The sequence below is a fragment of the Balaenoptera ricei genome, chromosome 10 (assembly GCF_028023285.1).
Source record: "Balaenoptera ricei isolate mBalRic1 chromosome 10, mBalRic1.hap2, whole genome shotgun sequence".
In the NCBI taxonomy this organism is placed as follows: domain Eukaryota; kingdom Metazoa; phylum Chordata; class Mammalia; order Artiodactyla; family Balaenopteridae; genus Balaenoptera; species Balaenoptera ricei.
In genome coordinates this window covers 46,260,434-46,277,900 of record NC_082648.1, presented here as the reverse complement: position 1 = coordinate 46,277,900, position 17,467 = coordinate 46,260,434, and the positions used below count along the sequence as shown (strand labels likewise).

Genomic DNA, 17,467 nt, shown 5'->3' with positions numbered 1-17,467 from the left:
GTGCCAAAGGCTGAGAGGGAAGAAGAGGGAGGGGAAAAACATGGGGAAAGCCTAGGGTTGAACGGGGGATAAGCATTTTCAGGGGGCAGAGGGGAAATGAGCCTGTATGAGTCTGACGTATTTTCAAAGATGTAGGAGGAGTGTGGGATAGATTCGCATCACAGAGGATGCTGAAACCAAAGTGGAGGCCTCCATCACTCATCTCAGTTAGTGAGATTCTGACACTGTGCTAGGCTATAACATCCTCATTGAGAAACTGAGCCCAGAGAAAGGGATTGAATTTGCCAAGGCTATACCATTAGTAAGTGGCAGAATAAAGTGTGGGAGTTAAAGGTTCCTTCCTTCTTTCCTTCTTTTTCTCCTTCCTCCCCTCCTTCCTTTCTTCCTTCCTTCCCTTCTTTCTGCCTTCTTCCCTCCCTCCCTTCTTCTCTCCTTCCCTTCCTTCCTTCCTTCCTTCCTGAATTCCTTTTAAATTCCCCTGATCACCAAATTAGTTCTTCTTATGACCTGAAGATTTCTTGTGATTTAGGTGAGATTCATTTGCTCTGGAAATTAAAGACAACAGGCAAGTCAGCCTTTGATATTTTCTTCCCCGGACTGACTGACACCAACCTATTAAATATTTTGGATGGAGGTGCAGGACTAGGTAAATGCACACTAACAAGGCTTTTTAGACTCTTTCCCTAAATTCTTTATAGTGGCAGTTTCGTCCTCATTTTATCACCTCATAACAGCTCTGGCCAAAGGACAACAAATTCTCCCTTCTACCCCTCTTTGTGGCTTCACTATACACCACAGACTTCATTCAGTTTAAAATTTCCCCTCAAAGGCACAGGCAGTGGAGAAAGGGCCGGGTGTCCAGGGTTAATAAAGTTTCATAGTGCCAACTGCTGTCTCTCTCTGGGGGAGAGACATGCCTTAGGCTGGACCTGAAGTAAAAGAATTTAGATCAGACAGCAGTAATTATGTACTATTTTTTCTCTGGCTATGTTTTGTCTGTAACAAGCAGAAACATCCAAAACAATTTTATTGCCCTAGGAATGCATTTTATGTTCAGGACTTTCTTTTCAAAAATAGGTATTTTAGTGCCTAAATTGTTGAATGCTTCACTGATGATTTTGTTTTTAAGTGTTTGAGAAGCAGAAGTCTCTGGAAACTGGCACTCTTCTTATTCATTTCCCCCTTTTATTTTTCCTAACTCCAGCAGTTAAAGGTGTAGCCATGAGGATGAAGCGTTTATGGCAGCTCCAGTGACAAGGGCTGGTCCCATCTCCACCTGTTCACTGTGGGGATTGTGAGTGCAGCTGGTGGGGAAGAGGCAGGAGGACAGAGTATAAGCCAATGACTGTACATTAGCCTCAAGTCTTTTTAAGCTCTATTTGGACAATCGAATGAGTCATCCTCTCTGTCTTCCTCTTTGAATAAGTGGCTAGAGCCATCAGGATGTATCTCTTGGAAGAATACAGAGGTGTTGATTAGGCAGTGTTAAATGAAATATTAGCACACTGATGAACTGGACAATTAACTCAGAGCCATGGAGAAGCCCAAGCTGACAAATTAGTAAGTGATGATCCTGAAAGTGGTAACTGCTAATTGCTTCAGGCAATGTCTCCTTGTTGTTTTTATTATGGGATTCTCCCCACCCTCATCCCTACCGCTCCCAGAGAAATCCTATGCTAAATAGGAAACAAAACAAAACAAGCCCAGAATGACTGTAGTTAGACTGACATCCCGGTTATGAGACCTTAGAAAATCCGTTTAACCTTTGAGATCTGAGACTCATATATCTTTATGAGGATCAAATAAAGTGAAATTTGCCCATTGCAAATTTAAAGATATTTAAATTACAATGGAAGATTCTGGGAGACAAATTTCTTAAGAACTAAAGAAAATGTTTTCTAATACAGCATTTCACCTGTCATGAGAAGTAGCAGCTCTTCAAGTCAGAAGCGCTTTCTCAGTGTCCCTTAAATCATATGATATTTCGAGTTTCCAAACTTGGAAGACCTGGTGTTTAGATTGCTCAGAGCATCCCTTTTGTTGGAAGATGGAGGAAGAGCCAGACATCTCCTCCCTCCTCCGGAACGGGCAGAGGGTTACGCTCCTTTCTGCAGAGCTGGGAAGATGTGGGGACAGCCCTGGGGGTGGTGATTACTGACCAGAGGATGACAGAGCATCACTGTGTTCCAACTCTCAGGACAGCATCCCTGTGGCGGGAGGCCCTGAAGTCTGAACCAGCGCCATGGAGGGCTCTGTGCTGAGCCCCACGTCCTGGGAGAGGCGACGGGCCTGGCTCCGACAGAGCCGCCACTGGCAGACCCAGGTCCTGGAAGAGGAGGCCGCCGCAGCCCTGCAGGATGTCCCAGATCCCGAGCCTTCTGGCCTGGATGATGTTTTCCAGGAAGGTAAGAGGCCATTAGACATCAAACAGACTTGCACGTTGTCTTGTGATATGGAAAACGTGCCACATGCCCAGGTCTGCAGTGCGGGCAGTGGGTTCTGGGTTTAGGTTAGGCCCCCCCCCCCCCATGAGGCTTATTTTGACTGGGTTAAATGAGTTTAAGGGAAGATGAGTAAAGTAATATGAAGCATGAATTATGTGAGAGGGAAACAGCGTACGATTGGGAAAAAGGAAGAGGCGCACTTTTGCCTCGTCCTGAGCAGCTATCTGTGAGGATCCGAGGCCAGGGTTCTCTATGAATGTTTGAAGTGTTTCTGTGTTGTCTGTGTAACAAGGTTACACGCAATCTGGGTGCCTGGACTCTGGGTGCAACTCAGCTGTGTGACGTGACCTTTGGCAAGTCACTCACCGCTCTATGACATGCTTGTCTAATTGAAGTATTAGTACCTGAAATAGTAATAGTACCTTTTCCACATGCCTCTCAGAGCTTCTTTTAGGTTCCAGTGACACTACAGACATAAGAATAAAAAGTAAAAAATAAATTAAAAAATAAATCTTAAGTAAGTGAACCTACCCTCGCTTATTTGGTAGGAAACAAAAAGCGCAAACGCAAAATTGTGCTTTTTTTTTTTCTTTCTGTTTTTTTCTTTTCCTTTTTTTTTTTAAAGAGAAGGATCTATTCCTGTTCCCAAACCTTGGGGTATTTTCCAAGTTTCTGGGAGAAAGGGGGCACAGAGGCAGAGAGAGAAGAAATATCCACTATTTTTATACACCGGTATATTCCTCTTTTATCTTAAAAGTTTTATGGGAAGAAAAAGGAGTCATGAGGTGGCTTATATAATGATAAGTTTGTGGAATGGGATGCATTTCAGGGGGGAAGTCTGATTTCCTTCAGTTTCCACGGTGATCTGATGTTTGGCTTTTCTAGGGAATCCAATCAACAAGATTGAAGACTGGCTGCAGGATTGTGGGTAAGTGCTGGTGAGGCAGCTGGACTGAGCGTGGTTGATGGTCGGGTGTGCTAACAGGCTCCGGCTCTTGAGAACTCAGAGAGCAGGGACATGAATTTTAATTGGGCGTAATGATTAGAAGTGAGGTTGAAATAAGGGAGAGGGGATTGTAAAAATTTGGGGTGAGTGTGGGGATTGAGGCTATGAATCAAGTGTGTCTCTGGGCTGAGACTAAGTTAGGGTGAGGATCTGGAAGTACAGGCTGGACCTGGTCTAAAACTAAGAAGGATGGAAATGGGTAGCCATAGGGAAGAGCTGGGCTAAATTCCAGATTCCTGCTCCATTGCTTTTCCCTTCAGACTGGAGTTTTACACTGTGTAACAAGAGAGGAGTTAGAAACCTAATTGTTCTTATGGTCAGAGTACTTCTTCATTATGAATCATTATGTTGTTTATTTCTACTGCAGAACACAGGAAGAGGGGCTAAGGGTTTACCCCAGTCATTCAAAGCAGTGACGAATTGGAGCAGGTACTTCAAGGCAAAATGTAGTATCTCTTTCCTGAGAAACACATTAAAATTGGAAACCCTACACCCCCTCTGCCTGTACCATTTTAGGTTCAGTCTACCCAGACACAGAGGGAAAGCTTCTGTGACCTATTTAAGTGTGATCATTTGTGTGATAATGAATTCTCAGAACTTATCACTCCCGCCTACTCTTTATTTCCTCTTCAGAAATGTTTCAAGCTTTATATAGCCTTTCATCTAAACTTGTTTATTAACATATGAATAAACCCATCCTGGCTTATTTGGTAGGAAATAAATAGCACTGCAGAATCCAAGGTTGTTTATTTTAACTCTGCCCTGGGAGGTAAGGCCAGGAAGAATTTATTTTGTGTTTTTGTTGTTTACAAAACATGTTGTCTTTATTGTCATAATCTGGTTCGGAATTTCAAAGTCAATTAAGGGTAATCAAAATATAGGGAAGTAAATGGATGGTGGTAATGTTTGCAGGTTTGGGTGTGTGAGAACTGTCCCAGGATTTAAAATGCTTCTCCAGATACGTACAGGAGAACCAGTGGGCTCAGTTACTGTCTTTATCCCATTAACTATTCTTCAGTCTTATCAATTCAAGTCAATAATTATTATTAACCGTGCGTTTATTGACTGTCTGATTGTCTAAATGGCCTAGAGGGGTGCCAAGTAGTTTAAAATATGCTCCTTGACCGCAAACATACTACATTCTAGTTGAAAAGAATAAATTCCCAGAAATACAAGATTGTAAATTCCAGAAATCACCTTTCCCTACCTATATTCTACCAAGATAAACCCTGAACCAAAATTTATGATGAAAAAGTAGTCTGGTGAGTGAAAAGGCTCCAAGATTTGAGCCTAATTCTTGTGCTAACCATCTGTGTAACCAGCTGTAAGCAAACAGCTGAAATTCTATCTCAGACTCGTCTTCTGTAAAGTGAAGAGCTAGAATAATAAAGTTGCAAAAGATTCTTGTGAGATTTAAATGATATATGTGTACAAGTGCTTTATACTCTGTAGTAATATGTGAGTGGTGTCAGGGAGGAAAGAATGTTCCTCTACCCTTCTTTCTAGGTTCTTCTTTAATTCTTTAATCTGAGAATTAAATTGACATGAGACAGATTAACAGGAGAAAATCAAACAAAAGTTTAATAACATGTATACATGGGAGACATCCCGGAGAACTGAGTAACTCACGAAAATGGTGAAACCCTCACCTTAAATACCATCCTCAGCTAAAGCAAAAGATGATAGTGAGGATAGTGGTTTGGGACTTCAAAGGGGGGGAAGGCAATTCACATGGAGATGAAAAGGCAAATGTTTGGTAAACAAATACTTACTGGACTGCGTAAAGACAACGGGATACCGAGCAGACTCTGATTTCCAACACACCTAGTTCATATTCTCTAGTGAGATCTCTATTCCTGTTACCGTCCCTCTATCCAAATTCTTTAGGCAGCTAAGGGAGAAGGTCAAAGTTTCTTCCTGAGCCTTTTGAGCCTTGGTTGTTTTCAGCTTGAAATAATCCACATGCCAAAGAGACATTTCAGGGTGGCAAATTTTGCTCCCCTACATGAAGTTTATAAAGGTGAACTTTATGCTACTTTAAAATTTCACAAAATAAGTCCATCTATCTATTTACCTGGCATCTATCTGTATCCTTTTATTTATCAGAAAAGTGTGTCTAGATATGATACATATCAACTTTAGGACAGTGATTACCTCTAGGAAGGAAGAAAGTTAGGAAGGAAGGGGAGTAAAACTTCTCCTGAAAATATCTAACTATCTGAGGGCCAGTTCTGTCAGTTTTCCCAGAGCACAAAAGTGCCTTCTCCTGATCTTTGCCCTGAAATCCCTTCAAGGTGTACTGTAGGTCAGCGATTGCAGTGGCTAATGACTTGATTCTTGTAGAACTGGCTGGTGGGCAACATTCTTCATTTTGCAATCCCTTCCCTTTCAGTCTTAATTTCGACCAAGCTTTGAGAGGCACTTCATGACCAGTTTGTCCCATGGCACTAGGAATGCTTATTCCCAGGTCAGGTGAGGATTTCTTTGATAGGCCACTTAATATGCTATTACTGGACTAGGCCTTGTTAACAGTAGCCAAAAGCCTCTGGACCACCTGTCTTACTGGTCTGTTATGGTCCAGGAAATTGTTTCCTCTTGCTGTTTCTTCCTATATCTAGACTTACACTATCACTATCATTGATCTTATAGAACTACATATTTGATCAATCATTTCAAGTCACCTAATCATCATTAATTTGATCTGAGGCTCAGTCACACATACGGTAATGCAAGAAAAAATAATCTTGTAAAATAAAATTACAAGTAATATAGCTAGTAACATTAATAGGTCATAAGTAAGTATTGAAGCTAAGAACTTCTATTAGGTGCTGCCCTGTATCTCCCCAGGTCATCTGACCAGTCTGTTCTGCACCAGTCACTATCTTTAAGGGAAATGACATATCGGAATTGTACATAAAGTTCACCAAAGATGTCTGCACGTACAAGGCGAGAGGTGGGTCATCACGACCTCATACATAGGATTGAGAAAGAAATATTATCATCTAGGGCATTACATGGCTGGTGCCAGAAGAAGAAAAATTGATCTCTACGGTTGAGCAGATATTTCTGCCATTGCAGAGGTCTGGTTAATGCATAATGCAGGTGTACAATGCACACCAGAGGGGAGGAAGGAGGCCAAAATGGGCAGGAAAAAAAATTTGTTTAAATTTCTGTCTTGCCTGAAAATGAATTTTTATTTCATCAGTCTCTGCAGGCAGAATCTATGGAAATTGCTGGAAGAAGCTAAAAATAGCCACATGCTTCTTCTCACAGTCCAATCCTCCTCCCTACTCTTTGTTTATGAATTGGGTATACAGGAAGAGCAGTAGCTTGGCTCTTCTATGTCAGACTTGAAATGATGCTAAGGAACCTTTCAGTGCAAATGTGGAGAGAAGCAGCTATGGATCTAGTCTCTAGTTATTGATTTTATGTTCTAAGCAATAACTCATGAAAGGCCTGGGACTTGGATGAGGGACATGAAATTTCAGACCATCATGCTCAGAGGAGCTGAGCATGGATCAACAGATCCAGGCCTATGTCCATACTTGTGTGGTGTATTCCACATACACATAGAAAAGCATACCATCACAATGGTCAGCCTGAGCTGGTCCTCATATAGAGACTATGGGCATGCCTGCTAGGGCACAGCTAGAAAATAGAAATGAAGGATGCACACCCAACAAATATTGTGTTACTAAATTTTGCTTTGGGCAAATAAGGAATTTTATCAGTGGTATTTTTTAATGTAAATTTTATTGAAGTATAACATACATATCAGTAGCATTTTTCTTTTTAATATAAATTGTAGTGCAACTCAATGGATGTAAATTTCAGCTATGCTAGATGAATAAATTCTAGTGACCTGCTGTACAACATAGTGCCTATAGCTAACAATATGGTATTGTGCACTTCAAAATTTGTTAAGAGGGTAAATCTCATATTAAGTGTTCTTACCTCAAAAAAAAAAAAAAAAATCAAAGGGAAACAAGGATACTCTGGGAGTTGTTGGATGTGTCTGTTAGTTCGATTGGTGATGGATGGTATCACAAGTGTTTACATACGTCCAAGCTCATCAAGTTGCACACATTAAATATGTGCAGTTCCTTGTTTATCAATTATACCTAAATAAAGCTGTATATAAATATACATATAAATGTATACATATAAATATCCATATAAATATAAATATAAAATAATAGCAATATAAATTGTGTTGAAGTATAAAGTATTTACTGAAAAATAAACGAGTCTTAAATATATGGTTCAATGAATTTTCTCAAAGGGAATATAGTGATGAAATCTGAAATAGAACATCACTAGCACTCCAGAAGCTCCTTCTGTCCCCTTCTGTTCACTGCCCTGCTTCCAAGGGTAACCAATACCCTGACTTGTAGCATCAAAGATAAATTTTGTACTTTTTAAACTTTATATAAATAGAATCATACAATATGCACTGTTTTATGTGTCTTTTTTTTGTTCGGCATTATGTTTGTGATGTTCATCCATGTGTTTGCATCCAGCAGTAGCTCATTCTTTTCCATTGTTGTGTAGCATTGTCTATTGATGATGCAATTTATCCATTTTACAATAACTAGAGATTTGGGGGCCTGCCGATTCTGAGTTATTGTAAACATTATTTCTTTTGGTGAACGTATACAGGCATTTCCATTGATTGCATACCTATAAGTGTAACAGTAGTGTGTTTTATTGTAGTTATAGTAATTGTAGGCTTTAGTAGTTGCATTACTGTGTAGCTACAGCACAAGCATTAAATGCAACAGTAGATCTCAGCATTCTAGTAGTTGACTATATTGTTATCATAGTGTTTTTTAATAGTAATAGGAAATATTAATTTATACTAATATTTGTAATGTTATATATACTAACACGCTTGTAGTATTATAATATATATCTTTATGTAATTATATATTAGGAAGAGAAGTATGTATTTGTAGTTCTAGTTGTGTTTATTAGAGTTACCCATTCTTAATTACCTTGAGTATCATTCCACATTTTATAGCATATATTGATGTACAGTTTTTCTCATGAGGACATGTAAAAATCCAGATTTTAGACAATATTGTTGACTTTTTCACTATTGAAAGGAAAGTACCAGCAAAAGATGTCTATATATGTAGGGATTTATTTTGTAAAATTAAACACAGCTCATTCTACAGGTGTTGAGTCTGTAAGCCCATTTTCATTATTAAACATTTCGTGAACTGATACTCCAATAGCCTGAGAGGTGCCTGGATCTCTGGAGACTGATAAAGGAGAAGGCTCGTTTAAGACCGGCTCCAATGGATGCTCTCCAGTCAGTTTCCCTGTTAACTCACTTGAACAACTCTTCTCTATTCCAGCCTCCATTTGAGATTACATTCAAAGCATCATGCGCAACTTCCATTTTTAAAACTTTCAGGAAAGCCAACTATAAAACTCACAACACGTCAGTGTTTGAAGTGAACTTAGATAATGATAATATCTAGGCATCTAAATCCCCTTACTTAATATTTGGGAACATAGCAGCAGCCAGGAGCCAGGACTGGAATCCAGGTGCTCTGGTCCCTGTTCAAAGCTTTTTCACAGACAACTTCAATCACCCGTTTGAGACAGCGAATTTCTTCCTCATTTAAGTTGTTTCTCACTATCATGTATGCTGAATTCCAATTGTTCTTCCTGTGGAGACAGTAAATGTTTGATAAGCTCATATCTCAAAATGTAGAAATGTAATCTCTAACCAAGATGCGGTTCCTGCTGCTTCCTGAAAGACGTGATATTCAGCAGGAACGGGGCTCAGAGAAAAGGAAGGAGGTGTAGGTAGATAAGATGACCTCCTAAAAGTTTTTTCTTGGTTTCAATATTTGTATTTGTGATGGAAAGTTTATGGCACCCAGACCCCTGCTTCTGTAAATATATTTCTCCAGTTTTGCTTCCGTATCTTTCCTATTTCCTAGCTACTGAAGAATCATTGCTAAACTGACTTGGGACACTGTTATCAGCACAATGGCAGCACAGTCTAAAATACAGCACCATGGCAGTTTATGAAGTTTTATGTATATACATATATATGTGTGTGTATCATACTAATAATTTCCTTGGGATGTAAAATTATTTTATGTAAGAAATTGTGGTGTGTGTCTGTGTGTTGGCAAGATCTCTAACAACTCTCAAATCCATTATCTAACAAATCTCAAATCCATTATTCCTGCTTTAACTAATTCTATTTATTATTAATTAGGATGAAAATGAATAAATGTGATGAACAAAAAATAAATAAATAAATAAATAAATAAAATAAAATAAAATACAGCACCTTCTGTCTACCTCTATGAATTTGTCAGTCAAATCATCACTCTCCATTTTCTTCAACATAAAAGCAATTTAAATACTACTGACTCTCATTGGAAAATTACGTGAACTTGTGGGAAATATTTGAAGAAAAGCCCTTTCGAAAATGTAGTGATTTAAACCTATGAGATTCTTTTTGGTTTTTAGATACTTTGAAGAAGGGTTTTTTGAGGAAGCCGGACAGCCGATCCACAACGGTAAGTAGAGGCTCTGTTCTTTCTCCTCTTGTTCCTCTACCTTAGACAGAGACACGGCTGTGTGTGTGTGTGTGTGTGTGTGTGTACATGCACATGTGTATGCGTGCGTAAGATGCTATCTTTTCATTGCCTACAGAATGCCTATTAGTGGTCATAAGACAGTCCAGGAGGCCCAGAAGATAGAGTAAGTGTTGGGTCAGAGCCTGCAGGCTGACTAGTCCTCAAAGGTTATCTTCTGTTAGTGGCTGCTCAGCTAACAACCACTGCTATGGAAAACGAGCTTTATAAAATATGTGTGTCGATGTAGAGAACAAACGTATGGACACCAAGGGGGAAAAGTGATGGGGGGGGTGGTGGTGGGATGAACTGGGAGATTGGGATTTACATATATACACTAATATATATAAAATGGATAACTAATAAGAACCTGCTGTATAAAAAATAAAATAAAATTCAAAATAAAATAAAATATGTGTGTCTATGTATGTATGTCTATGTGTGAGTGCATACCCCCATGTGCCAATTCTTTGGCAGAGGATTGTGTACATGACTATGTGATATAGGGGACAGGTTAATTATAGGTGAGTTTTTACGCGATTTTTTAAATCAAAATATGAATGTGATTTCTGAGGTAGTATATGTATGGCTGGGGTAGTTTTTCAAACATGTGGATGTATGATGTAATTGTGTGGTTGTAGATGTGTACACAAATGTGTGATTGTGTGTGTGAGTCCAAGCCTGATTTTCTGCAGCCTTTGCCTTATTATTTGACAGGGTGCCCCAGCCATGGAACCAGCTTTGAAGATGACTTGACCCTCGGAGCAGAAGGTAAGTGGCACAGCTCTCTGAGGTTGGGATTGAGGAAGAGGCTATCCACTGGATGAATTAAGGATAGAATGGAAGGGGAGAACTGCAGAAAGAAGCAGCCCATCCCTGGGGTCTTATCTGCAGGGAAAGAGCAATCTCATATGATCTAATGGAAAACTCAGAAAGTGTCACATGCCCAGAAGTACTTCCTCACCAGCCTATCAAGACATCTACTGGTCCATCATTGGAGCTTTCCTTCAGCCCCTGAATATATAAAATCACCATAAAAGTGGCTGCCCAGACATCTTTGAGATGGTTTTCTGTATAGGAAGCCCCAGGCAGCCTGAGTACTGGGTGTAAGAGAGAGACTCCATTGGAGGAAAATAAGGGCTGGGATAAAGGATGGAGGTACCGCAACCTACCAGTGTCTTCTGGCACCCGTAGAGACTCAAGTGGTGAGGCAGGAACACTAGCCTGGGGGCCTGAATGACTCTGTCCTCCTCAGGACAGCGAAACTCTTGTCTGGGCACCAGGCATGGTTCAGAAGTTCAGAGGCTTGGGGCCAGTTTTTCTCTGCTATATTTGTCCAGGTCTGTGTTTGATAATCTTCAGATACTTATATAAAGAACAGAGTTCATGGGATTCAGGGGCCTATAGTAGTGGCAGAGGGGAACAGAGGGGGTTGAGTTTTAAGCTCAGAGGGGCAGCTTAGGTGATTTGCAGTTTCCCTTCTAACTTTTTCTTTGCCTTTCTGTTCCTTGTCCAGCCACACTGTTGGCCACCAACAGCAAACTCTTCTCCAGGTAAGTGTTCGGTTGAGTCAGGCTGAACGATGTCTCCTTCAGGACCTACTGAACTGGGGTGGGTGTCAGAGTCCAAGAAGTTAAAAACAAAGAGCTGAAGGTTCACAATAGAGTGTGAAATTTCCAACTAGGAATGAGACCATAGATTGAGTTTTTACAGTAGATGGTTCAAAGGTACCCAGCAGGGAGTGACAATGCCCAGTAGGGCATGTCTAGGAACCAGGGTGCAGACTGCTTACAAGATTAGTATGACTTCAACGTTGATCCCTGCAGGAGTTTCCTGGAGACAGCCCGGCCTGGGCAGCTACTGGATCTTGGCTGCAGTTTGGCTTCCAGCAGCATGACTGGTGGGACCAACAAGACTAGTTCAAGGTATGTGCCAAGTTTGGCAGGGGGTGTAAGGGTGGGGAAGATGAGAGGTAGAAGAGAATGGAACTAAGAACCATTGCCAGTTTTTTTCTGGGATATACTACTAGAGCTTTTATGTAGTCACATACTTGACAAGCATAACAATATTTGCTTCAAGAATAGTAGGGATGCAGAGGAATCTACTGCTCAGAGCTGGATGCTGTGTGTAAAATACAGGTGTCTCCTCCCCTGCACCTTGTACCCCAGGAGGTGTAGTATTGGTACCATCACAGTTCCTGGACTTATAAGTACTCAGTAAACAATCAATAAATGTATTAATTGATTGATTGATTGGTTGATTGAGGCAATAAAATACTGATTCATTCAGATAATTTTGTACCCCCAAATGCAGGCCAGGCAATGACTGTCTGGAATTTGAAGATGAAGCAGACAAAGAGTTTGCCCCCAGGAGCCCACCAAGCTTATAGGGTGAACAAAATACACACACAAATAACTTTAAAACAAGATGGAAAGTGATGAAAACTAGTGTGCTATAATAAAAGTTGTTTGGAATTTGGAGTCAAAGTTTGAATTTGAGACCTTATTAGCTATTAACTATCTTTAGTGATTTGTCTTTACTGAACCTTAGCCCTGGCAACACCCCAGTTCAGTTAACACAGAATCTCTGGAGATGAGACTCAAATATCTGCATTAAAAATTTTTTTCGAAGTATATTTGATTTACAGTGCTTCAGGTGTACAGCAAAGTGATTCAGATATATATATAGATATATAGATATATATATATATTCTTTTTCAGATTCTTTCCCATTATAGGTTATTGCAAGATATTGAGTATAGTTCCCTGTGCTGTATAGTAGGTCCTTATTGTTTACTGTTTTATATATAGTAGTGTATATGTGTTAATCGCAAACTCCTAATTTATCTTTCCCCATCCTCTGCTATCGCCTTTGGTAACCTTAAGTTTGTTTTCTATGTCTGTGAGTCTATTTCTGTTTTGTAAATAAGTTCATTGGGATCATTTTTTTAGATTCCACATATAAGTGATATCATATGTTATCTGTCTCTGTCTGACTTACTTCACTTAGTATGATAATTTCTAGATTTATCCATGTTGCTGCAAATGGCATTAGTTCATTCTTTTTTATGGCTGAGTAATCCATTGTATATATATACCACATCTTCTTTATCCATTCATCTGTTGATGGACATTTAAGTTGCTTCCGTGTCTTGGCTGTTGTAAATAGTGCTGCTATGAACAATGGGGTGAATGTATCTTTCGAATTAGAGTTTTCATCTTTTCTGGGTATGTGTCCAGGAGTAGGATTGCTGGATCATATGGTAACTCTGTTTTTAGTTTTTTTGAGGAATCTCCATACTGTTCTGCATAGTGACTGCCCAATTTACATTCCCACCAACAGTGTAGGAGGGTTCCCTTTTTTCCACACCCTCTCCAGCATTTATTATTTGTAGACTTTTTAAAAAAAATTTATTTTTGGCTGCGTTGGGTCTTCGTTGCTGCACGTGGGCTTTCTCTAGTTGCGGTGAGTGGGGCTACTCTTCATTGCAGTGTGCAGGCTTCTCATTGCAGTGGCTTCTCTTGTTGTGGAGCGCAGGCTCTAGGTGCATGGGCTTCAGTAGTTGCAGCATGCGGGCTCAGTAGTTGTGGCTTATGGGCTCTAGAGTGCAGGCTCGGTAGTTTTGGCGCACGGGCTTAGTTGCTCCATGGCATGTGGGATCTTCCCCTACCAGGGATCAAACGCATGTACCCTGCATTGGCAGGCGGATTCTTAACCACTGCGCCACCAGGGAAGCCCTGTAGACTTTTTGATGATGGCCATTCTGACTGGTGTGAGGTGATACCTCATTGTAGTTTTGATTTTCAATTCTCTAATAATTAGCAATGTTGAGCATCTTTTCATGTGCCTACTGGCCATCTGTATGTTTTCTTTGGGAAAATGTCTATTGAGGTCTTCTGCCCATTTTCTAATTACGTTCTTTGTTTTTTGATATTGAGATGTATGAGCTATTTATACATTTTGGATATCAACCCATTATCAGTCATATCATTTGAAAATATTTTCTCCCATTTAGTAAGTTGTCTTTTCATTCTATCAGTGATTTCCTTTGCTGTGCAAAAGGCTTTAAGTTTAATTAAGTGCCATTTGTCCATTTTAGCTTTTGTTTCCTTTGCCTTACGAGAGAGATCAAAAAAATTATTGCTACAATTTATGTCAAAGAGTATTCTGCTTGTGTTTTCTTCTAGGAGTTTTATGACTTCTGTTCTTATGGAACAGTGTTTACCCATTTTGAGTTTATTTTTTTATACAGGGTGAGAAAATTTTCTAATTCTTTTACATGTAGCTATCCAATTTCCCAGCACCACTTATTAAAGAGACAGTCTTTTCCCCATTGTATACTCTTGCTTCCTTTATCATGCACTATAAGTGCATAGTTTTTTCCTGGGCTCTCTATTCTGTTCCATTGATCTATATATCTGTTTTTGTGCCAGTACCAAACTGTTCTGATGACTATAGCTTTATAACCGGGTCTGAAGTGGACACAAGTCACCTCTTCCCCCCGGGGTGTGCTGGCAGCTATCACCTTAGTGGAAGCTGTGGCTGGAGATGGAGGGGCTAGAGCCAGAGCCTGGTGTGAGCCAGGGCTTATCCTGTGCTCAGTGGCTCACAGCACCCTATCCGGGGCAAGACTGTGTCCTAAGTTGTTGGAGCAGAATTCCTGAGGGTCAGGTCTGAGCTGGTTCCATTCCCTCTGAGTGTGTGCTCTCCTGCATCCCAGCATTGATACCTTCGCCCCAGAGGGGAGCAGGGCTGGAGCAAGAAGGGCCAGGGCAGGTGCCCATTGCAAGCAAGGGCCCACTGGGGAGCGGTCCTGGCACACGAGTCAGAGTTCCAGATCGCTCTCCATCTGCCTCTGCTGGGAGCACCAGTAATGGCTGCCATCGCCCCATTCAGATGTAGCGCCAGGTCCAAGCCAGCTCCATCGCCCACAACTACACACTCTTCTCAGTAATGGCAGCCTTCACCCTAGTGGAGAGCTGCACCATGGAGCAAGAGGGACTAGAGTGGGTGCCCCGTGTGGGTTGCAGGAAGCTGGCCAGAGACAAGGCACTTTCAATCTGCTTCCTCCTCCTTGTCTCAGGGAGTCACGAACGAGTGTGCTCTCTTCGCGAGCAGAGTCTAGGGTTCCTGCAGCCCTCCTGTTAGTCCCACTGGTTGTCAAGCCAGCTAATGGGACTCCTCTGCCCAGCATCAGACCCTAGGGCTGGGGTGCCCAATTTGTGGTTTGAACTGCCCACTCCCCAGGGAGGATCTCAGAGCCCATGTAATCCCCCTCTTCCTCTGTGTCCCCTTGCAGGGATGCAGGTCCTGCTGACTGTTTCTCTTCTCTTCCTACCCAATTCCATGTAGATCTTGCTTTACAGCCTTGGCTGTGTAAGAGTGTATCAGTCTCCAATGTGTTTTCAGCGAGAATTGCTCCTCATGGAGATGTATTTTTGATCTGTTTGTTGGGGGTGGGTGAACTCAGCATCTTCCTTCTCTGCCACCTTGATCTCCCCCCTCCTCGGTGATCTAGTCTTATGCCCACAATTCAGATAAGGAAACTTAGGATCATGAAGATAAAATTGGCAGTTAGGAGGAATGCATGAAAATAGATCCAGGGATTCCAATTATCCAGCTATTACTTGAATAAGATGGTCTCGATTTGGATCAAAAAGCCCAGCATCCTTTCTGAAGAGAGTAACAGTGATTAGTCAAAGCCTCAAATAATTCACAGCTCCCCTACCCACATTGTTGTTTGGAACACATAGTTGGTGAGCTCTAGTGTCACCCAGCTTGGTGCTACCAAGCTTTGGATGTAGACATATGTTGGTGCCATACCGAGAGAGAGACAGAGACAGAGACAGAGAGACAGACAGAGACAGAGAGAAAGTGTTTGGTCTGTAATGCAGGACTTCTGTCCTGAAATTGTGCTGTAAAGGGGCCTACTTGTCAAAAGCAGGTTTGAGCATACCTGTATAGATAAAATTTTATTCTCAGGGTGAGAATAAAATGAGTTTTATGTTCCTTACACACTCATTGCCTGGTTGTTCCACACAGCCACTGGCACAAGCTGGGTAGCAAGTTACAAAGCGCTTGGCAAAAGCCAGCTGTATCATAGTATGTGCAAGTGGGAACTGACAGGTTAATAACACAACCGCAAGGTTTCTTTGCGTCTAGACTGCTTTTGATTTTTCAGATCCCTCTCATAGCAAATTTTCATTCGTCTGTTATCACTGTAGTCATGACAGAATCTCGTTCAATTTTTAAACCAGGGAGAGATTGTAATTCCCATGTTTCAGACAGAGAGTTTAGATTCAGAGAAGTGAAAGCTTTTCTCAGTCACAGTGGTAGATGGAGAAATGGCCAGAAAGGTATCTCAGTCTCCTGACACTTTTATTAGATACTCTGGATTACCCTGTGTCTCAAAGCTTTGCTTGTTTACCCAAACCCCCTCTTTGCAGCATCTCAGAGATTCTGGACAAGGTGCAAGAAGATGCAGAAGATGTCCTTTTCAGTCTGGGCTTTGGCCAGGAGGACCACAAAGACACTTCTCGAATTCCTGCCCGATTTTTCACCACCCCCTCTCAGGCCAAAGGCATTGATTTCCAGCTCTTCCTGAAGTCCCAGATGCGGAGGATTGAGATGGAAGACCCATGCCTCATGCTGGCCAGTGAGTGTTACCACAGATATATGCTCAACTTCTCTCCCAGCCTCCAGTCATTCACAACAGGGATCAGTGGCTCTAAATCCTATTTTCTCTTGGTCAGCTTCACTCGACCTTTGTCTCTTGTGTCTCTTTCTTCCTATGCTGTCTTCAGTGAAGAAAGAGAACTTTGACTTCTGCTTCTCTCTCTTGAAGAAATTGTCTTCAAGAGACCTCATATCACTATTACTTTCTTTAGATCTTCTCTCTTTTAGCTGAATCAAATAGGAACAATGTCTTTAAATCTTGTCCCCATTTTCTATTTCTCAGTTGGAATTATTGAATGTTCCCCATTTATAGCCACTACATTAAAATCATTTCCATTTAGGGCAGTGGTTCTGTTAATTATGTTAAATTGTGAAGGAGTTAATAAAACATTCATATTCATAGGCTTTTCTTCCAGAGAAGGAAGGGCTCAGGAATATTTATTTTAAGTAAGCACGCCAGTGATTCTTATGTATAATTCTTAGACCACACCTAGGGAAACAATGATTTAAGTTGTCCCAATTCCATACTAAGGAAAGATATATAGGGCTTCTCTACCTGGATGAGGGATAAAAGACTCTATTTTATTCTATATGTTACAATATATTTCAAATTATATTCTTTTACAGCCCCCCAACATAGTGTTTCTGATAGTGCTGTTTCAGGTTCTTTGTAACAGATTCAGCTTAAAAACTTGGTAAAACTACGCTTCTGAGCTCCACCTGCTGGAACAAGGATTTTG

General features: G+C 40.9%; 1 protein-coding gene across 1 annotated transcript in view; it reads left to right on the top strand.

Annotated features, from left to right (window-relative positions):
* Positions 1 to 2,242: 2,242 nt before the first annotated feature.
* The window catches only part of TESPA1 (thymocyte expressed, positive selection associated 1), a 31,813-nt gene continuing 16,588 nt past the window's right edge, over positions 2,243 to 17,467 (top strand). Inside the window, exons 1-7 of the mRNA XM_059934637.1 lie at positions 2,243 to 2,405; positions 3,330 to 3,372; positions 9,946 to 9,995; positions 10,770 to 10,823; positions 11,569 to 11,605; positions 11,879 to 11,977; positions 16,499 to 16,707. Of these exons, the coding sequence (XP_059790620.1) occupies positions 2,243 to 2,405; positions 3,330 to 3,372; positions 9,946 to 9,995; positions 10,770 to 10,823; positions 11,569 to 11,605; positions 11,879 to 11,977; positions 16,499 to 16,707 (655 nt within the window). The remainder of the gene's footprint in view (positions 2,406 to 3,329; positions 3,373 to 9,945; positions 9,996 to 10,769; positions 10,824 to 11,568; positions 11,606 to 11,878; positions 11,978 to 16,498; positions 16,708 to 17,467) is intronic.